The sequence below is a fragment of the Tympanuchus pallidicinctus genome, unplaced genomic scaffold (genome assembly GCF_026119805.1).
Source record: "Tympanuchus pallidicinctus isolate F22 unplaced genomic scaffold, pur_lepc_1.0 scaffold14, whole genome shotgun sequence".
Taxonomy (NCBI): Eukaryota; Metazoa; Chordata; class Aves; order Galliformes; family Phasianidae; genus Tympanuchus; species Tympanuchus pallidicinctus.
In genome coordinates, this window is record NW_026294659.1 from 16,051,927 (window position 1) to 16,075,010 (window position 23,084).

The following is a 23,084-nucleotide window of genomic DNA, read 5'->3' on the forward strand; positions in this document are numbered from 1 at the left end:
TTCTGGCTTGCTCACTTTCCTGGCACAACATAGGCACAGTGCAAACTAGGGCAACCACATCCAAGGAAGGAGAATTCACTCTAGCGCCAGTAGGCAGAGTACTCATTACCACCCTCTCCTTGAGTTTTTCCAGTGAACCCTCAAAATAAATGCTGCTGCAGCATTTACAGAGCCTGCCCACAGCTTGCCTGGGCCAGGAATCCACACCCAGAGAAACATGAAGGTCGCAGTAAATTGGGTATTGGGAGTCTTTGCTAATTAACACAAATAGAACCAGTAGGTGACAAAAATACTTCTTGATCTTCTTTTAAAATCAATGAAATGGAAAGCTGCTCACTGGGTGATCAGCCTATAGACCAATTAGATAACTAATTAATTAACAACTAACAAAAGCATGAGTTCCCCTCCCTCCCATAAGTCACAAATCCATGCCAAGACTGCAGGCAAGAACCCTTGCTTATTTTGTATCCCGAGTCCAAGCTTTCTTCTCCAAAGATGTTTTGGACCCATTTCTTTAAACATCAGCCAAGCTTCCGTTTTGCTTCTGAAACACAGCAGCAAGAGTATATCAAGAAAATATTTAATGAATGCAGCATTTTCCTACAGCTGAAGATCTGCTTCATGTCCTTCCCATAATTTGCTCCTACTCTACTCTCATCATTCCATAGGTGTGTAATCCACAGACCTGCCCCACTTTCTTCACTGGCCAACAAAGAAACCATGACTAAAACCACACTCTCCATAGCTATTAGCTCAAATACACCCTTACAGGGGACAAGGAGAGAAGGAAGGGGAGGACTCACATTTGGCCCCCTCTTCTAGAAAAAGATTAAAATATCAACAGTTCAAGTAAACATCCTGAGTAAGTATCCTTCCCACTCCACGGGCAAGAATCTTAGCACTTACTACTCCAAGCCATAACTGCTTCCTATGAGATAGAAGACAGCATCACACTCATCATTTTCAGAGCATGCCTATGGACAGGGGCTCCTTGCGGGACTCAGGCACTAGGACCAGTTTTTAGACCACAGTTGGAAATAAACAGCAGACGCACCAAGGCTTACAGGCTGTGATAGTCCCAGCGCAATGCCAAAGCACAACTGTAAGTATTTAGGGATACTCCAGAACAAAGAAAGAAGATGCCTGTCTCATTCACAAACTGGTTAATGAAGCAGCAGTTGGTATATAAAAGAAAACAAAAGCACAATTTTACCCTGCGTCTGACAAGCCTGCACTAACTACGGGCTCACCCATACTCTGTTTTAAGCAAGCAGCTGTTCTGCAGGGTGCATCTGGCAGCTAGCCTTCCCCTGCTGCTGCCTGGCATCCTGACCTTCAGGTTGCAGAAGGAGCAGCCCACACCACTCACAGGTCTCACCCACAAGCCCACCTCCCCACAGCACGAATTGGCCCTCAGTTCCACAGCCAAACTCTACTACTACAGTTTGGATCCTTAAGTTCTTCTTGCAGTTTGAAAGTCCTGCTTTGTTCTCTTGTTTGTTGTTGTTATTGTTTTAAACTCCGTTAAGAAAATGCCCATGCCCTGCTTTAAGAGGTTTGCCTTTATTAACAGGTGCAAAATAGGAGATATTCTTTATATATGCGGACATAAAGCTCATTACAAGCAAGAATATATGAGACATAATTATGTAGAGATTCTCCAAAATAGCTTCACAAATATCTATTCTTGTTTTTCCTCTATTTTTATTGAAACTTTGTACAGAAGTTTTAAACATTTCCATACAATACTTTTAGACAGGACAAAATGCCATGGTAAAGGAATGTAAACTGCAAGAAACACAGTCTGAAGTATCCAAATACTCTCTAATAAGAGTTTTAGTTTGAAGACTAATGCAGTAGGCGAAATAATATGCATACAGTATACAAAGAACAGTATACACAGGGCCAGCAATGCTAACTATGAAAATTTTGCATCAGATTTACTTCAAAGATTTATAGCAATAAGATGATTCTATACACTAGACCAAAATTAATTTATCATACATCGTTTCTATGACAAAAAGCTTGTCATTATGGACAGTAGCAACTTACAAGTATAATTAAGCTGTATTAATCTCATTAACACTTCTAAAACTATATTCCTACTACAATAATTTTTATCAGTATATTGTCTTATAAGATCTTAACAGACCTTTAAATAACACTTTACCAAAAGAGACCTGGATCCATTATAGCGATCTTATCTACATGCCCATTTGGCTTATTTCAAAACAAACAAACAAACGAAAAAAAAAAAAAAAAAAACCAAAAGAAAAAAAGAACAAACAAGGGACAAGGAAAAAGGCAGATTTCAAATGCTATAGATCATATCATTTGGTTTTGGTCTGAAATGTATTTTAGTTGAATAGTTAAAAAAAAAAAGGCAGTTCGTTAACTGGTATTTTATATAAAATCTGCAGAAAAATACAATAGCAACAAAAAACCAAAAATACCTCACAGATATCTAAAAAAACCATTATATCAGAAATACAAGGTAAAGCAGCATCACTTTGACACTGTGCTTCAAAAATAAGAAGATGAATGAAGAGACTGCTCTAGTGATATTAGAAAATTTGCTTTCTTCTTGAAGAAGACTACTAACATTTTGCACAGCAACTATTTTTATAACCACCTCATTTAAAAACGTGTATTCATAGACACAGAGAATTGTCATATCATTACCATTTTTGCTCAAAGTGTCTGACTTTACACAGTGAAACTGATAATGCTAAGTGTCACCAGATGTCACTATACCATGAATTCAATATTAGAACAGAAGTGAAGCAAATGCCTTTGAACCAACACCATAAAAGAAATAATTGAAAGTGTTTTGTAAACAAAACAAACCACTTCGCAAAACAAGAGAGTTCAGAGATCTCACAGTGAAATCAGAAATTCTAATTATATATGTTTACATTCTAGGACTACTCTTTACCTTAGGCCAATTAAAGCACATTAAACCATTTAATTATATACAAACATTTTCTTTAAAAAAAAAAAATTTAAAACATTGCACACAAGTTTGCTTTTTAACATCACATAACAAGGTTAGTTTTATTTTCAAAACAATTACATTTAAGGGCACAGAACATACAGAATACCAAATTAACAGGTGAGCTTTTTTTTTTTTTTTTCTTTTTTTTTTCTTTGCTTTGCTATACATGCTAAATCCAAAGATTTCCTCAAAAGTGTTAGAGCACATCAGCTCCAACCTCTCCCGGGCATCCTGTTCTGTAAAAGGGAGCATCTCCCATCACCTCCTTTATCTCAGGATTTAAAAAAATATATATATAAAAAAAATAAAGCTGTACGTTTTAAAGTTGTAAGCAGCTTTAGCTTTAAGTGTTCATGCAGAGATCCGCTGATGGCTCTGCCCATTCACCGTAACCTTGTGGGAAATCCTTTTCACTACTGAGTTACAGTACTCTCATGACTTGCATCAGAAGTCTCACGCTGGCCCTTCTGGGATAAGGGTGAAACACAGATTTGGAGAAGTAAAAAAAGTACACGAGTGGTATAACTGAAGGCCATTTTTAATTTCGCACAAACTCTCGCCATTTCCTTTCAGGTATTAGCAAAAGCTAACAGGAAAAACAAAACAAAACAAAAAAGAACAACGGTAAAAGTAATAATTAAAAAAAATAATTAAAAAAAATAACTTTGGCAGAGAACAGTATCAAATCATTCATTAAAAAAAAAAAAAATTAAATAAGAATAGTCTCCCAGAATGCATTCTTAAGCTCTCAAGAAGCTGCTGCCTTCTTAGCTTGTCTTTTTTTCTTTTTTTTTTTTTTTTTTTTGTTTTTAAATAAAAGGCTTCTAATAGATTTCTGGGAGAAGATTCAGATATCTTAACAGAAATAAGTTAAGGGTAATAACAACAAAAAAGGTGTAGTTCCAAAACGACTTCTTCAAGACTGTCATTCTAAGTTCAAGGCAATAAATAATCCCCTTGCTGCAGAGAGGGAAGCCAAGCACCCCCCAGCTCTGCCCCTGTGCAGCTCACCAGTCCCACCTCAGAGGAGGCCAGTCATTAACATGTATGGAACCAACTGTCCGTTACGGGACAAACTGCAGTTCTACTAGACCAAAAAGTTGGTGTTTGGACCCAAACATATTAACTAGGATTGTAGGTAGATCATGATCAAAAAATTAGCAAAGGCATGTTTACGCTATAAAAAAAAACCCTCGAGCAACTTCTAACACTATAGTCTCTTAGACTGGGTGAGGCATTTGCTCACCAACAGTTCTCCTGAAGCCTTAAATTTTGGGGGGATAAAAGGATTTGTTAAGTGGTTACATGCAGTAAAGAGTATCGGGCAAGTTCTATGACACCTCTAAGACATGGAAACAGAACACGACTGAAGAGGCCGACATCAGGCAGAGAGTACCATAGAAATGTTTGTAAATGACTTCAGAGAAAAAAACCCACCAAATAAACAATTTGCTAAAAAGCTTCTTCACAATAATGGTTTAAATGGTGAGAGTATTACTTCATGAAGATTCTAACTGCCTGTCAATTATCACTTACATTGTTTTGGCAACTTGTTAGTTCAGCAAAAATAAGAACGTATTAACTGGAATATTGAGTATCTCAGATTCAACAGTCAAAGGCTGCACTGTACATATGGGAAAGATTCTGACTCCATACGATGACCAAAGGATCAATGTGACCATGGATGTGACTGCAGTTATACTGACCAGGATACAAGCATCCCATGTATTGACTATTTAAACAGAACGAAGATAGAACTCCGTTCTGTTTAAATAGCAAATGACTTAGGGAAAGAGGAGGGAAAAACAACCTGGGAAAACACATTATAAGCAAATTGCTATTTAGGTGGCACTAAAAGCCATGCCTTCAGCTTCCTAACTACATAAGGCACCCTGGAAAAAAAGTAAGCAAGGACGAAGCAAGGGCAGCCAAGCAGAAGGGTCCCTGAGCTAACCTAACTGCACAGGTTAGGTGGTAATGCATTTGTTAGTATTAGAGCCAAAAAGACTGCTCTGGAAAACCCAAGTACCAGCTGCTGATAGAAAGACAAGCCAAGTTAGTAAGGGACAGTGCCCAGCACGTGAGTCTCCTTCCCTGTGCCAAATCTGGCACTCTAGAACCTAGGCTTTTCAAGAAAATACTGATAGTCTGAGGCTTATTCTCATCCTGCAAGTCATTTTTCACTCCAGTAACATCAGGCAAGTTCTGTTCTAGATTATTTTATCCTGCATAGAAACATTTATTGATGTTTTATGTCTTTTACATACAGTATCATTATTCCCAACTCACCCCATTATTGAACTAACTTGAGATTCCTTTAACATACTTCATATACTAGAACTTTACCATTAAGAAGGAGTTAAAAGATTTTTTTCTGCATGAAGTGAGCCACAAACTGCAAGAAAATGTGTATTTACACCAAGAGTCAGGTATGGTAACTCTCCTCTCTTAGATACGCTCCAACAGGGTTCCAACACTACCGTATTTCCAGTTAGATATCCTACTACACAGTGGCAACAACTAAATGAAGTGGAGAAAGGTGAGACCACTCATCCTCTAACTAAAGTCTCAGAGCTAATGGGAGTCAACTGATTTCAAAACAAACAAACAAAAAAAATCCTCCACAAAACCCAACATGCATTGGTTTGCTTGAAAACACACATCATATATCATATTGCTAAAAGCTACTTAAGCAGCCTGCAGCTTACAGGACCCACTGTACTGGAAAACAAACCATCTCCAACAGTCAGTGGCAAGATTAATCCAAATTTCACCTTTACGGAACTATCTGTTCTCAAGTTTATTAAGAAATTAGACTGCGGGGGAAACATTTCTGGACCCTTAAAACACATCAGGCTCTGTCAGCACAGCCCCTCACACTGTCTCAGCCTGGCCACTTTTCCCAAACAATTCCCCAGACAAGCTCAGGAGCAAAGACTGCTGCAGGAGTTAGTTCCAAAGGCAGCGTGGATGTGACTTTGGAAAACAGGGACTTTGCACCTCTTTCCCTCACCTCTCCTTCCCCTCTCCTTTGTTTTCTCCCCTTCCAGACTCAAAATACAGCAGCGATAAGGCCGTGGAGCGTTCCCTTTCTCCCCATCATGGAGGAAAAAAAGTTATATTTTAGTGTGTTTACTAAACTTAAGACATGTGAAGTTTAACATTTCTCTTTCTCCCATGTGGTAGAGACTATGTATAGATTTTTCTCTAAAAAGAGGCAAACCCTGATGACGTCAATGACAATATAAGGCTAAAATTTTGTGGGCCGTCAGCATTGAATATATATTCTTCCACTTCAATATACTGTAAAATCGCAATGAAGAGAACCCTTTTTCACCCCTCTTTTCTTCTCTCTTCCATTGCCAGTTCGTGATCTCCAGGGTTTCTCTGCTTTAACTATAAGAGCTTTTCAGTACTGCAATTTACAAAGGATAAAGATCAAAAGATAAACATTTCCTTACAGGGAAGAACGACAGAAAGCTACTAACAGCTATCACATTTTAAATTACTGCAGGAAAAATATCATTCTGTTGTTGCTATAAGAGAACTGAGAAGCTGAAAACACTGGAAGTGATGAACAAAATTCATAAGTATTATGTTGGCCAAGATAACACAGCTATATTACAAAGAACAACGATACAATGATGTGCATCACAACTCTGCATTCAAAATCTTTCGACATAGCTTTAATCATTTTGGATTTTACACAAAGGTAAATGATTACTTGTTATCTTCATCTTAACGCTGACTGAACTCTAGAACTGCCTGACTTCAAACACAGCCACCTGCCCGCCTTTGGTATATTTACACACGTGTACATGGAAAAAAAGAAAAGATTAGTACTGCAAACGAAGGGAGAGGAGGGAAGAAAGAGGGAGAGAGACACCACACAACACATCCTGCGTTCAGCAGATAGGACAACATGTTTTAAATGGTCTCTAAATGGGCTAAAGTTGAGTTGATTTTACAGTTATAGCGTAAACAATGCCTGGGTTGCAGTTATGTTACTTGGAAAAAATAAAAATAAAAAAATCTCCAGAGACCTGTATCAACTTCTGTATGTTTAGCCATACCCTTAAAAGTTCATTATTCACTCACAAAGAGAAATAGACAAACATGAATATTCCAAGCGAACAGACACAGACCAGTCCAGTATTTAGTAATAGTTTAACTTTTGGAGTCTCTTCCAGCATTTGTAAACAAACAGTCTCTTCCTCCATCTCCCGAACAGCTCTCTTGTTCATGTTTTTACTTTTAAAGCCACAGAACCAATCTATGAATTTCAAATGTCTCTCTCTATCATCAGTTTCTTCCTCATGCTTTTTCTCACCCATCAAAGCTGCTTGTCCATTCGAATAGCAATCAACTGGTGTCTCGACTTCAGAGTGACTTACGGAAATCACCGGGTTGCTGTCATCTCTGCAAGTAACCAGAAGATTGATATCCTCAGGCTTAATATTTTTAATGTTTTCTTCAGATTTGCCGTTTGGAATGATATGGTTAGCATTTTCGTTACACCTCAAGATGTTCTTTTCTTGTATTTTGTACCGCTCCCCCTTTGCAGTATTCTCTTTTACATTCCTGTTTCTCACAGCCCAGAAAGTGGTTGTTCGAACCTGTTCCTTTGTAGGCGGAGGTGTAAGAAGGCTCACTATAAAGGTCACAATTCCAGTGATCCAGAACAGAGCTGTAGCAACATACATGTAATGGATGTTTTTGATAAAGCTTGGCCTAGTATCTGGCTGGTTACACTCCGGAGCACGATAGATAAATGCCAGTATCAATCGTATCGCTCCAAGGACAAACCCAGCCATTCCGCCATAGAACGCTCCCTGTTCATTGCAACGCTTCCAAAATATACCCATAAGAAACAGAGCAGCCACCGGCGGGGTCAGATAGTCTGCTACCTCTTGAATATAAAGGTACATCTGACCACCTTGCATTTCAACAATTATGGGGACCCAGGCAATGCTTATAGCTACCATGAATGCCACAAAGACTCTTCCTACAATCATCAGTTCTCTAGACGTTGCACTCTTCCGAATGAGTTTGTAGACATCAAGCGTGAATATGGTGCTGGCACTGTTGAATATAGAGTCCAGGTCACTCATCAGTGCAGCAATCATCACAGCCATCATCAGTCCCCGAAGACCAACCGGCACAAGTTTCATCACCAAACGTGGGTAGGCAATGTTAGAGCATCCGGCTCTGCTCCCGCAGACTTGAAAACAGTGTTCTGGATTAATGCAGGCGATATCATCTGCAAACAGTATTCGTGAAATCATCCCCGGGACAACTATAATAAACATTGGCAGTAACTTTAAGAAGCCTGCCATCAGAGTGGATCCTTTGGCATGAGCAATGTTTTTTGCAGCTAAAACTCTCTGCACTATGACTTGATCAGCACACCAGTACCAGACAGATGCTGGAGTCTGTCCCAACAGAAATCCAGGCCAGGGAATATCTTCATCTGTTGGCTCACGCAACATTTTAAGAGCGTCGGGCTTTGGGTCCACATTGCAGGAATTGGTATTGGAAATGTTGTAGGTTAACAAGATAGACGTAATATTTGGTGATGCTAACATGTACCTTCTTTTAACTTCTTCAAACCCACCAACCTCCATAATACTTATGATCATAAGTGTGAGGGCACCGATAATCATAAGCAGAGCTTGAAGGGTGTCTGTGTAGATGACAGCCACAAGACCTCCGGTCACAGTCAACAGTGCAGTCATTCCAATAAGGAGGATTACTGACAAATAGAGATTCCAACCTAGCGATTCTTGAATAAAAAGCGCCCCTGAATACAAGTCAACTGAAAGTTTGGTGAAGATATAAAGAATTAGAGACAATGCTGCAAAATAGATTTGGATTCTATGCCCTCCAAAACGCTTGGACAAGTATTCCGGCATGGTGTACACTCCTGACCGAATGTAGACAGGGACAAAGACCCATCCTAAAAGCTGCAAAAGCATTAAGGCGTTGAATTCCCATGCACCTACTGCAAATCCACTTGCCGCTCCAGATCCTGCGAGCCCAATGAAATGTTCACTTCCAATATTGCTCACAAATAAAGATGCACCAATCGCTACCCAGGTCATAGAACGCCCTGCCAAGAAGTAGCCACTTACGGTGCTTCGATTGTATTTCCACATGGCAAAAAAACCTATGCACATTACAAGCACGAAGTACAGCGCCACAATGGCAATGTCTGCTGTTTCCAAAGAAGCCCTCATTTTTGTAAACAAAATGACTTCGCACAGCTGATGTCCACTTCTCGCCCCCCAGCAAACGTCTCTTAAGCAACACGTGAACCAGTTAACATGTATCAACACTGCGGATCAAATTCTTTGTCCCTTGGTTTGCTGTCCTGATGCTGGTGGTTGTGGTACATTTAGTTTCTCCGCTTCTCAAATGGAAATTTGGAACTTAGCACGCACTTTTAATCCACATTCCACAAGAGCATCAGCCTTAACTCAGTTGATGTAGGAGAAATTCTTAGTTGCAGCTAAGTTTAGTGAGGCCTACTGTACCAACCCTGCAAGGCAGCAAAGACAAAAGACAAAGATTGAATTAGAGGAGAATTTCATGAAGTAATGAGAAAAAATTTGAAGTCTAGTAAAACAATGACTCAACACCACAGATTTTCCCCCTTTACATTTCCTGCAATCCATGCTGTATTTAAGCAATCCATAATACACACAAATTCAATACTTGTAAAACTAAGAAGTCATGCCTTTTATAAGTCAACTTTAACAAGCACCTTAAGATACAAAGCAATTCCAGACTATTAAGTCACCCAAGTTCCCCCAAAGAAGGCAAGAAACAAATACATTTTCATTAATCTTTACTTTACAGTCTCTCAATTCTATTTCTCAAGCCACTAAAAAGGCCCTCCTCTTTCAGACAATCTTAGGAAAAAAAACACAAAGGAACTGTAACCTGGCTAGTCATGTTATTGCTCTAGCACTGCACCTTACAAATCTTAACAGATCCTGATGTCGTATGCATGCACTCAAGACGCAAGCTGGATACTAGAGCTACAAAGTCGTAATGCTGTCAAGAAACAACATGAATTTATCATCACCTGGAGAATCAAAGTTATTCCACAGGTTTTAACCAAGCTTGCACCTGCCTAAGGTACAGATTATAACAGGGTTACATTTCACTCTGAAAGCTCTTCATAAGTACCACACATCCTCTGAGTGAGGAAAAGGTCCCATTCATCCAGATGGCAAAAGCAAAACTATGCCTCACATCCAGCTTTAGGATATCTCTATCTTCCACGTGCTTTTTGACATCTGCACCCACATGGCTTCAACATCCTCTGGGAGCACTCCAGGTACCACGATGAAAAACTGGATGGCTTTTGGTAGCTTCCAGTTTCCAGTACCACCCATCTGTACTCAAGCATGAAAAGGATCACATTAAAACCAGAGGCAAGTTTGAAGGGAAAGTACATCCTGCTGTTCTGTTCCCGAACCCCCAGATCATACCCTGTCCTGCACATCACCAAACAAGGGAATTCATTTAAACACCCAGGATTGAAGCGCTTAAAGTGGAGGCAAGGGGATAATAAAAAGATTTGCTGTCAAGATAACTGAAAAGGCAGGAAAGGGGCATTAAAGAGCTTCACAATGATTCCTATCTCTGTTATGCAGACAAGACGATCCTTTCTCCTGATTCTGCCTTAGAAAGTATCATTTACCTACCAAAATCATGTAATGGCTTATGGGAGGACTGGACACAAAGTTTTTCTGCTTCTGATACAAGCACAGTCTTGGAATTTCAGCTTATTACAGAGAAGGAAAGAACAGGAACTGACACCATTTCTCTTTCCCATCCACTAATAAAGGCAAGCACACAAATCACTGATTGCTGTTCTGAACATAAGGTCTATCAGCCGTAGGAGGCCTACAAACATCAGTTTTAGGCACTCCCTCTTCTACTTCCTTTGCAAAAGCACTTTGGGTACCACTCTGAAAGCACACGTTTTCCTATTAATTCACCTCTGATTAAGACAAACTCATGGATAACATACCAGCATTTGAGTGGTTTCCCCTTCAGCACCCTTTTTTCTTAAAAAAAAAGAAAAATTGAAACATCAGAATTTCTCAAATAGATCATAATAAGCTGCAGTTTGGTTTAAAATGCACACATACCCTGTCTGCCTTACTGAAGGCAGCAAAGGTGCTGACGTAAGAATGTATGCTTCTCATTAAGGCAGATGTATTTTAGAAAAGGCTTACAAGAAATTTCAGCCTTAAGGAGAAAAATCACAATCATGTTACTTGTACAAGCTGGCTGTTTTTCAAGAGTAGTTCAGAATCAGAACAAGATAATAAGGGTTCCCCACCACCGCCACAAACCCACATGAGAATACACGTATTCATTCTGCGGGAGCTACAGTCAATAATGAAAGACTACGGAGACGTGGCACAAAATGGACTGATTACAGTACTGTGCTAAATTTCTAATGCTCTTAAGCCTCGAGCCACAGATGTATTTGAAATTCTTCCACAGAAGAATTTGTGTTTACCCCCACTCACAAATGCAGCACAAGTTAAATGCTTTAGTTTAATCCAACACAAAATTCTAAATACTTCAGATCATAGGGTGCCATCACACCATACGCCAGTGTTATGCATAGTATTCTTAGCTTTAAGCATTTCTGAGCAATACTTTCATACTGTTGTTTCTTTTACTGTATTTCCCTAACTTTTCAAGTACTTTATAATGCTTGCACCAAAAATACAATATTTTAAGGGAAGTGGAAGAAGAAACACTCTGGAAAATAAGAAAAACTATACGAAGTCGGAATAATGGGCAAGCTAAAGAAATAGCAAGAATCTATATTATCCTTCTTCTACTGTACAGGATAATATTCTACTGTCATTCTGTTACTGAAAATGTTGGACTTGAACTTCGGTTCACTTCTCAATATTTTCCCTGTAGGTTAATCAACAACCCTGCAAAGTTATACTACACAGTAACATGTATGAATCATGACAACATCCAATGAAACTACGTCTACATGATAAAAGAGGTACCCAGCTGATAAGACCATTACACAAGCACATTCAATCCCCCTGGAAAGAGCATAAGTAGAAGATGCAGCTGCCCTTGAACAAATTGTGATATTTCTCAGTTGGGATACATGCCAAACTACTACAGGCTCATTCTAACTAAAATAAACAATACGTGAAGTTTATTGAGTATTTCCCACTGGAAGGTACAGCCAAATTATTCATTTTAAACAAGCAGCCTACAGAGGCTTGAACTATCACTTTTGTAATCAACATCTGAAATTTACAGGGTTCAGCTCAGTTGAACAGGAAGGTGTAAAGTTTTCAGTAGCTGCCACAAATCTGCTGCACTGTCACTAAATTACAGTACTAAAGTAGTCTCTTGTACCAGTTTCATACTAGACCTAATTCCAAAATAACCCTGGAATTTTTTTTTTTTATTATGAAAATGAGACACGTCCCTCTGAACTTTCAGCAAGTTACGACCTCAAGTCTTAAGAAGGACTTTTGAGACATTCCAAGAGAGTTTAAGCTGAAGTTATTAGAGCAGCATAAACTGTGGCACTGATAGAAAAAAAAGAAAGAGCCCTGCTGCCAAGGACTGTGATTTTTTTCCCCTAGAGCTGTTTTCTGGCTGGATCATATCAGAGATGCAAAACAATGTTTTTCCCTCTTGCGTGAAGATAGAAGATTACAACTCTGGTGAAACAATGCTCGTCTCCAACAGGCAGCCTATGTTGTAAGCAAAAAAAAAGTCTCAAATCCCAGAAGAGATGCTAGATAATGTGAAGCAGATTTAGGGTGGGATTTGTAGGAGAAATTTGTATGATTGTTTTAAAGGAACACTTTCTCCACAGTGCTTTTCTAATAAGACAGGCCTTTAAAAGTGCCAGAATCAAACTGTTCCAGCCCTGAAGCAACTATCTGGTTTGTGCTTAGTCAATTTCTCTTAATTGCAGATGGGAGGCTTCCCATTTCATTTCCTCTCCCCCCTGCATTTAAAAAGCTAGTCCCAGGGACCAATGCTTTAAGGGTTAACTTGAGGATACACATGGCCACAGTAGTTCTACAATCACTTGTTAGCAAATTAAGTACACAGCTTTGCTCACAAGGTGATTTTGAAGGTCTTTCCTAGAAGTAAGATTTCTTCACTCCTATCTTCTTCAAAAAGGGTCAAGCTAATGCGATCTAGTAGTGCCTTACCTATTGAATCACTCACCTGTGTAAGACTTCCAGACTTCCAGACTCAATACCTGCACAAAAAATATTAACACTTTCTCTCCCGGTGGGGAGGAAGAAAAAAAAACATTTTATATTTTGTGCAGGCCTGCACAACATCCAACCCTCTGAGCGTGCTGTCTTTCCTATTCACACTGCGGGCTGCCTGCTACAGACATGCAAGAGTTCCCAGTTGTTCACTGCTCCACAGTAAATATAAGGGTGCTTGAGGTAGCCTATCTTTCAGAAAAAAAAAAAAAAAGTGGGAAAGGCTCTGTTCCATTTATTGCAGCATGCCAGGAAAAAAAAAAAAAAAAAGGGAAGAGAGAGAGAGAGGAGCACAAAAATGTTCTTCATAGATCAACTGCATCAACTGATACATTTCAACTTCTCCTTACGTAGTACACATCCTTGAGAAGGCAAGGTCTGCTCAAGACTACCCTAAACATCCACAAACTAACTTTTAGGACTTGGCCTCATAAATGATGAACTGGGCCAGAGGAGCTGAGCTAGAATGGCACCCCAAAGCAACACAGTACAGCAAAGGAAACAGGCAAATTCAAAAGCAGAACTGGACCTATAACATTTAATAAATAAGTCTGAAACATCACTTCCAGCAGCTCAACAAACTGGAATTATCTGAATGGGCAGCCAGCTGGATCAGCCTGTTTGCCACACAGACTCTGCTGCCCCAAAGCGATACCACATTAACGCTTCTCCAGCCTTGGAGAACACAGGTGCCACAGAGGTAGACGTGTAAGTTATCACCACCACAGAAATCCAATTCAGGGTGCAAAGTTCAAGTCAGTCAGTCACTCAAAGGAGTTGCTAAAAGCATGTAATGTACTTCTTTGTCTGGTATCTCAGGAATGACTCCAATTCTGTTCTTCATCATTTTATAGCAGCACCAGAGAAAGAAGGTTGCTCTGTAGCATGTTCTTCTTGATTCTGAAGGACTGATCAAGGAGACAGAAGAAAAATAAGTAACCTCACGCATGCGGTTCAGCAGCAAGAGAACTACATCTCTCTAAAGGCAACTGCACTGCATTTTGTCTGTCAGAAATGTTATGCTATTATGGCCTTTTACAGAAGCAGCACCTGGAGTACTGGGAGGCCATATGAAGCTGAAGGCCAGCATAACTGACAGCACCAGCATTGTAGATCAAATTATTTATTCGTTTATTTTTTAAAAATATACAAACAGTTCCTCCTGCCCTAAAGCATATACACATTTCCAGGTCCTTCACCAAGTCATAAGGGGGACAAAAGAACTGGCCTATGTTTATGAGGGTAATATATTACCAGCTCTGAGATCCTGAAGTACAGCTGCTCAGCACCTTCAAAAGATTGGCCAACCTTTCCACACAAATACATAGTATCATCAGGGGGTTGTAATGACTGAGGGGTAAGTCATTGCACTTTAAATTCAGGAGTTTCTCCCAGCAGGTTTGCATTCCTGCTAACATCAATGGATTTTCAAGTTCAAGCGCAAGGTGCTGCAGCTGGGGCAATGCAATTCCATATGCAGAGAGCCCGGGAGGAGGACTTAGGAGGCCCAGTAGATATAAACCTCATCATATGCTTGCAGCCAAGACAGCCAACACAAGGCTACATCAAAAAAGGGATGGCCAGCAGGGAGACAGAGGTGGTTATTCCTCTCTGCTCTCCCTTCATAAGGCCCCATACGGAGCACTGCATACAGGCCAGGGGCCCCCAGTACAGGAACAAAACAGAGCTGTTGGAGGAGGTCCAGAAGAGGCCATGAAGATGATCAGAGAGCAGGAGCAGCTCTCCTGTGAAGAAAGGCTAAGGGAGCTGGGCTTGTTCAGTCTGACAAAGAGGCTACAGGGAGACCACGCTGAGGCCTCCTGCAGTGCTCCAAGTGAGCTTATAAACTTCAGGGAAACCAACTTCTTACACAGGCAGATAACGATATGTCAATGGATTGGGGGGGGGGGGGGGAGGAGGAACATTTAGAAGTGCTTTCCTTGGAGGGTGGTGAGGCACTAGTACAGACTAACCAGAGAAGCTGTGGTGCATCACCCCCAGAGGCACTCAGGGCCAGGTTGGATGGGGCCCTGGGCAGCCTGAGCTGGTAGGGGGCAGCCCTTCCCACAGCAGGTGAGAGGGAGTGGAACTAGATGATCATTAAGGTCCCTTTCAATCAAAACCATTCAATTATTTTGTGATTTGTGTCTTCACCAAAACTCCAGCAGATGACTAGTAGCTCAGCTGCCCACAGATGGGTCACTATAAGCAGCTCCTCCTTCCCTCAGGAAGAAAACCATGCTGCTTCTTGCAAATGCAGACAGGCAGATGACCTTCCTCACACACAGGAACTAGAAGCAGAAGAGGAAGGAGAGCACAGAGAAAGCATGTGGCCAACAATAACAAAATTAAGAGCACAATAGGGCAAACAGGGAAAGAAAGTAGTTTTAAAGGGAAGTGAGAAGGTGTATCTCCCCCAGGCACTGGGGAAATGCAGAAGGTTCTGGCATCAGGCAGAATTCACTATGCCAGGTAAGTCTGTACAGACGTCTGCTGATGTACTACATTAGCAGCTACAGACTCAAATTCCTTCTCCTAGTGGTTCAGAAGCACCATCTTTTTCACTGCTTTTTACAAACGTTATTTACCTATGGATAAGTTTGTTTAATTAAGTAGTTTGTGATTAAGATCAACAGCGAGGATAAAGGAAATACAAACATGCAAGTATTTGACTTCAACAGAGGACTTGGGACCACAAAATAAAGTTTTCTGTGTGTGAATGACAGACATTAATTACTATTAAAAGCACAGAAGCCATCAGAAAGCACTATATATCTCTACTGTTGAAGATGATTCTTCTTCAGCTGCAAGGCACGAAGACACAATCTAGTTGATGGTTACCATCACCTGGCAGTTTATTAGAATAACTTGCACAACTCCCAGTTCAGAAAAATGTGTTTGTTGGTTTACCTCATTTGAAGAGGATTTTGACTAAGAGAGGAGGAACTTCATAAGCTACTTAGAGAAAGAAATGATCATTAAATGCGAGTCACCACACAACTGGGCAGAAAAGGAAGTCATTCTTTCCAGAATTTCAAGGACAAAGGAAAAAAAAAAGCACAAGAAAGTCACAGAGAACACTCAAGGCTTATTCAGGACTTTCCCAGGTTCCTATCACATTTATGGCTGTCCACAATCTTTTCAACAACAAAAAGTATCACAAGTTTTATTGTTAAGTGAGACTGAAGTTTCTCAGGCACTTTTAACAACAGAATCCAATTTTGAGGCCCCTCAAAATTCTCAGCCTGATGATGCTCTTGCAAGATTTCTGAAGGCATTTCAAGGCACCAAAATGAGTATTAAAGAAAGTTATCTTGATTAAAGAACAACTAGTGCAATTCTAAATTGAACTTTATAATTACCTATAGCGAATGAACACTACCCAGCTTGCTTAGGTAGTCTCAACAAACTCCACTGAACATATTCCCCTCCTCCATCCATGTTATGGATGTACCTTTGTTTATACTTATTACTCCTTAAATGATTTCATGACCAAAGCAAAGGCTGGCTTGCAAGTGGACAAGCCAAGATTAAAAAAAGAAAAGAAAGGATGTGAGAAATAGCAAAACAGCAGTTCTTGTGTCATGAAGAACTACATTTTTAGCATTCATGACAGTCTGCCACCCCCATGCTTGTTTCTGTTCCCCCTCCTCAGACAGGCCAATACATTTCTGTAATATCTCAGCTCCAGAATTCAAACTGATGGTCCCATAGCAGAAACCTTTAACTTGCACAGATCTTGCCTTGCTTTCTGTATTTTTAACTCTCATCTTTCCTGTCCAACTTCTACATACCTAGTTATATTTTACCCATCTGCCCTCCTTTCCACCTCATTATTGGCTCTTCTACAAGGGGCACACCAGAGCTACATCCCACAGGCAGGAAGCTTTCAAGTGCATAACCCAGTGGCTCCTGCTGCTCTCAAATAAACTGCATAGAGGTCATTATAAGCAATGCTAACTGCTGCTTCCACTTCAGCAATGCTTCCTCTGTCAGAGATGTGTAGTAAAGCAGGTGTGAGCAGCTGTGGGTCACAGAATTAACAATCTGCTCAGTCTGTAATCTGACAAAAAAAAAACAAACAAAAAACAAGACAAGTGACTTGATCAATAATCAACAATCCCCAAAGTGTCATTGTTACAGCTCTGGAACAAGAGAATTTGAGGAAATCACCTTCTGAAAGATATGTAAAACCACAAGGACTTACATTATTAAAAAAATACATATTATGTACTAGAAGAAAACAAGCGTATACACACATTCATACTTGAATTAATTTAGCAGACAAGTCTAACTGATACAAAGGACATCTTAAAAGTCAGTCACTCTTAAGGTGTTTTTTGTTTTTTTGTTTTTTTTTTTTTTAAACAATGGAGAGAAATGATGTGATTTTATCAGTACAACAGGTTCTCATTTATGAAGGATAGAATACAAACTACTCCCATGTTGAAGCTTACAAGCCTCTATCTGATCATATATATCTGATGTGTACAGATAAATGCACACACACACACAATGAACAAATGAGAGGAGATGCACAACCAAGACAGAACAGCACAGTGCTGAATAGGTAGCAGGAGCAAAATGAGGAACTCTTATCTTAGAAGTTTAAGCTGCCACATCTATCCACTAAATCCCTCTGAAGTCTGTTGGCCTCAGCATAGTCACAACAGCCTGCTCACAGCCCTGCCTCTACACTCAGGCAGCTCAAAAGCTAAGGAAATGAGAGCTGCAGAGTAACCGGCCCATCCTATTACACATATTCAATCACTGAATAAGCCTGTATAAACCAAGAGACTTTTGACTATCTTAATTCCTGCCATCATTTTAGTTCTCACTTCAATTTTGCCAAACACATCTTGCTAACAACTATCTGCTATAAAAAGGTTTAAACTACTTCACAGAAAATAACAATCCTTCACCTCCTCCATATCCAAACCAGGCAAATATCACACACTTGGCAGAAACTTGCTACTCTCAGATCCTAGGAAAGAAAAATGGCAAGTGTCAGTGAAGAGGGTATCATTCTCTAACACTGTCTGCATCACACAGTTCAAATCCAGTAATTCTGACAGTAATGCTTAAGGCAGAAAACAAAAAAGCTGACTCTTATAGGAGAGTCAACTATAGACCCTGTAGCTTTCCAATCCTCTCTTTTGGTTCCAGCTATTTGGTCTTCATTCCAGCACCTCCCCCACAGAAGTCCTTTCCCTGCTACACATAATATCATGAAGAGCCTACTTCAGCCCACTACAAAAGTCAAAGGAAACAGAAGAAAACTCGTAATTTCAACCAACCAAACGGGGGTGGTGGTGCAAGAGCGTACAGGAAAGGCATAATTCATGGTAAGAATAGGTGGGTTTATCAAAAAAAAAGAAAGAAAATAAAAACAGTATCTGCCTGCTTACTGCCCCCCTCACTCCCTTCTCCTTTTCCTAGCAACTAAAATATCAAAAGCCCAATTGCTGCAGCTGCCCACATAGCAATTAAGCATAATAGTCAAGATGTCAAGCAACACTATTGCCCATTACTTCAGCTTCCTTAAAATAGAATGATCTACACAGCAGGTAGACAGTTTCTGAAAAGCAGTAACCTGCTCAGAAGACAGCAAACAAGTGCTGAACACCAGTTACACTTTACGAGTATGCTGGTCAAACTGAGAGTCCAAGTGCACTGCAAGGCTACTGAGGTGGGTGGACAGGCTCCCTAGCTAAGAGAATGGCTGTAATAAGGTAAGCAGGTGTTAAATCATGATGACTTCACTACAGATGAAGTGGGGGAGAGCACAGAAACAGGTTGCCCAGAGAGGTAACAGATGTCCCATCCCTAGAGACATTCAAAGTCAAGTCAGACAGGGCTCTGAGCATCTGATCTGGCTGTAAGTGTCCCTGTCCACTGCAGGGGCGTGGGACCAGACAATCTTTAAAAGGTCTCTTCCAACTCAAACGATTCTATGATACTAATAAAAATACTGACACACTTTCTCATTTTCAGCAAGATCGTCTACTAGAAGTTTTTTTTTCAAGTGCCCATTCTCTGCAGCTGCAGTCACAACGCTGTTCTGTCGCAGAGGGTTGTCCCAACTTGCCAGTCGGGCAGCAGCAAGCACAGCACGGGGATTCCGCCTGCTCTGTCTGTCCTACGCTCCCCAGGCTGCCGGCTCCCGCGTGGGGTGTCTCGTATTGCCGCCCTGCGGTCGGCCTGCAAAACAGCAGCAGAGCAAGAGGAAGCCATTTCCAGCTCTTCCTTCCCTTTCCCCTTCCCATGCCCCACTTCCTTTCTTCCCCAGACTCCCGAGGGAGCTGCAGCAGGACCAGGAGGGAAGCCAAAGGAAGGCTCCCTGCAGAACAGCTCATTTTCCAGAGGCCAGAGCTCCAGCACATCCACCAATGGGTCACTGTCCCTTCCTGCTGCCAGAACCCCCCCTGCTGAATGCTCTCCTGGGAGAAAGGCAAAAATAATTAGAAAACCATGCTCTAAACTTCACTATTTGTAGCAAAATACCAAGTGCTATGTCTTTATTCTGCATCCCTACTTAACACACAACTGCAGCCTTTGACTCAGGCTCCAGAGTGTAAGCAGTGCACCCTCACAAACACATCTCTATGCTGCTAAGAGCTGGCGACAAACCTGCTATCATGCTATTGTTCACTAGCACTTTGAATGTAGAAAGCAAAAGAAAGAGGCAACATTAACTACTTCCACCATAACTCTGTTACCTCACTTCTCTAGTAAGCTGCCTTTGCAAGAAATCTCCTCCTCCTACTACCCAATTGCTCCCACTGCAGCTACTTCTCAAATACAGTGACACCACAAACAAGTGTTCCCCCCTCTCCCCTCCTTTGCCCCCCCCTCCCAATTAATATACTCGAGAAGCCCTTTTAGAGATTCTCATTAATTAGGGTTTCTTGAGAGCCAGAGTGGGGTCTTTGCTGACTGAGGACACAGCCCATAAGAAACTTAGAGATCATTGCTACCAGTCTGATGAACGACTGCACACCACCTACAGGACAGGACAGGGAACGGCTCCTCAGCTCTACCCAGAATAAAGCCACAATCCCTCAGATCAGCATACTGCATCAGTTGGCAACAGAGTTTGAGTTGCGCAAGTTTTCCCTGCTTCCCCTAAGCTTTCAGGTACTGTGTTTTTACAGCAACAGTAGGAAAGCTGGAGAGACTGAGGACATCTGCCAAGCACAGCAGGGACAGAGAAGAATGGGATGGGATCACAGAGCCACACTGAACAAGCAGAGTCCTGCAGCCACACAGAGGTCAGCTGGATGCGAAGAAGCCTTGCTGCATTACACACTCTATCATTCAGAAAAGAAGCCACATGCAAGAGAAGAACAAGGGACCACCAACTTGAACTCAGGAGTACAAGGGAGCAAAAGAACTTAAAGCAACAGAATTGATTTAGGGGGAGTTAGTTCTCCCTAGGTCCATGCAAATGCCAAGGCAACTATGAAAAACAACTGTGGGTGGGGGGAACCCTGCAGAACCACAGCACTTGCCTGTAGTTCTTGCCAGAGAGAGAGAGCTGTGAAAATCCACTAGACTGCAGCTCTGAGGTTTGCACTCAAGCTGCTAGGGGAGCCCATAGGAGTTAACAGTGAAGCATAAGGAAAACAGGGCAGGGGAGCTGCTAGATGAGAATGGGTATCAGGGACAGCAGGGGACTAGCCAGCCCTCACTCAAGCTCAACCTGAAACAGGTATAGAGCTTACGGCCACAGCACAGAGGGACTGGCAACCTTGCACACGGAGCATCTGCTTGGGATGGCTTTATCAGAGAGCTCTCATTAAGGGGAAATGAAATTTACTCAGCACTGTGTACAATTGCTTCAACTTCTGCAGGGCTGTGCAATTTCAGGCCAAAATCAGGTCTCTGTATTTTGATCGATTTAAGTTAGTATCATGCTTCAGATTACACATCATTAAGGAGTTATTAGAGCAACCCATCTGTCAGGATCCAGCAGTACTGTGCAGCATATAACCAGCATGTACAGAAATTTGTTTCAAATGTACACTGCACATGAAAAGGAATAGTAGTAAGACACTTACTGAAAAGCAAACCAAGAAAACAGCACCTAGAGATTAACTACCTAGATTTTAGAATGATGACATGGGTAGGTTAGAAACAATAATATTCCTGAACTAAAACTTGGCGTACAAACACACAGCTTACAGGAGAAAAAAAATTAAGATGCATCATTAGGAAAGAATATACAAGGAATCAAAGAGAGAAAAGTTGTGGATGTTAGGACTTCAGTGCATTAATGCACATTGGGAGCATCCTACAACCAAGAGCCTATCTCTGGGTCTCAGTGCCAAACACTAGGCACTGAAGATGTTCTTCCCCCAACGCAGCACTCCATAGCATCCTTTCAGAGCAGCATTTCTCCACGCCTCACTATGCCACATTTGCTATGCTTCCTGCCCCATTCTGCCTTTACAGTGCCTGCACAGTACAAGGCATCTGCCACATTAAGAGCACAGCCACAAAAAGCATCCCATCCTCGTACCCAGGGCTCACACGGGTACCAGGCTGAGCGCTGCTCCACGAGGGGGTGCAGCGATATCCCCAGCTTTGTTCCACTTGCCGCAGTTCTCCACTAGGGGACTCACCTGAGAAGTCTACTACAGCTCCTGCAGTTAAGCCAAGTTAAAAAAAAAAAAAAAAAAAAAGCCAACCCTGACATGTGGATGCTACATGTAAAATGAATGGAAATATACCAGTATATGTAGCAGATGCAATGCGTGAAGACGTGCGCCCGCAACTACGGGAGGCACAGAGTAACGTCACTTTGCTCCTCAGTGTCCTATTGCAGATGTATGTGCTCATAGAAACAAAGGTGAAATGCGACAGCAGGGGGTAGAACCAGGAGGGTACAGGCTACGGGTGCTGCTTCATGCCAACCCCAGCCCTGCGTGTGGCACTGAAGGTAGAGATAAGGGCTAAAGGAGGCACTGGGGAGGGACTGCCGTGAGCTATTGTTTCCCAATAGAGGGTCTCAGGTATTGCGGGATGCTGTTATTTTATCGCTATTTCCACATGCAGGTATCACACAGCCCCGAAGGGGCTCTCGCAGAGCACCGCATTATCCCGCTCGCTCACACCACCGCTTATCACCGAGCCACCGAAGAGCACCAGCGGTTGGCAGCCCTTCCAAGGGGCGATATCGCTGCGGCTCAACTGGTGGTAGCAACGGCAGGGTGGGGGGAACGGAAAAGGGGACAAATCGAAAAATTAACACTAAGATCCTCCACCCCTTCCCCCACCAGCGGGCCGCAACGGGGATACTCGTGTCCGGGCGCTGCAGGGCGAGGCCCGGGGGCACCGCGGGCGGGGAGGTGCTCGGGGCAGGTGCGGGGAGTGCCCGGGAAGCAGCGGGGACCGCGGGAGGGCGAAGCCAGGACTGCGCTCAGCCGGCAGCTGCTTACCTGCGGGGAGAGCCGCGCTGCGACAGCTCCCGGCGGGGGAGGATTCGGAAAAGGGGAAAGAGATAAAGGGCCGGGAGCCGCGCACAACTCCGCCTCGAGAAGCGAGGGAGGGCCGGGCGGGAGCTGCTCGCCCCGCGGACGGGGCTGGATAGGGTGACAGGGGGAAGAGAGGAGCCCCCCGATTGCCGGTCCCACCTGGCCGGTCCCCTCCCGCCCGTCGCCCCTCCCTCACTCACCCTTTGCATGGCTTTCAGGATCAAAGCCAGTTCATAGCGGGGCATCGCAGAGCTCGGCCGTAGCGGGAGGAGCGGGGATTGGCGGGACACAGGGGAAGAAGAGAGGGCGGCGGTGCCGGAC

At 42.2% G+C, this 23,084-nt stretch overlaps 2 protein-coding genes across 2 annotated transcripts in view; both read right to left on the reverse strand.

Annotated features, from left to right (window-relative positions):
- Window positions 1-23,081, reverse strand: part of MRPS6 (mitochondrial ribosomal protein S6) — a 45,544-nt gene extending 22,463 nt beyond the window's left edge. The window contains exon 1 of the mRNA XM_052673887.1: window positions 22,964-23,081. Coding sequence (XP_052529847.1) covers window positions 22,964-23,008 — 45 coding nt within the window. The 5' untranslated portion in view covers window positions 23,009-23,081. The remainder of the gene's footprint in view (window positions 1-22,963) is intronic.
- Window positions 1,542-23,084, reverse strand: SLC5A3 (solute carrier family 5 member 3). Its single transcript, XM_052673861.1, has 2 exons — window positions 22,964-23,084; window positions 1,542-9,533 (listed from the first exon to the last, which is right to left on the reverse strand). The coding sequence occupies exon 2, from the start codon at window positions 9,229-9,231 to the stop codon at window positions 7,090-7,092; it is 2,142 nt and encodes a 713-aa protein (XP_052529821.1). The 5' UTR covers window positions 9,232-9,533; window positions 22,964-23,084; the 3' UTR covers window positions 1,542-7,089.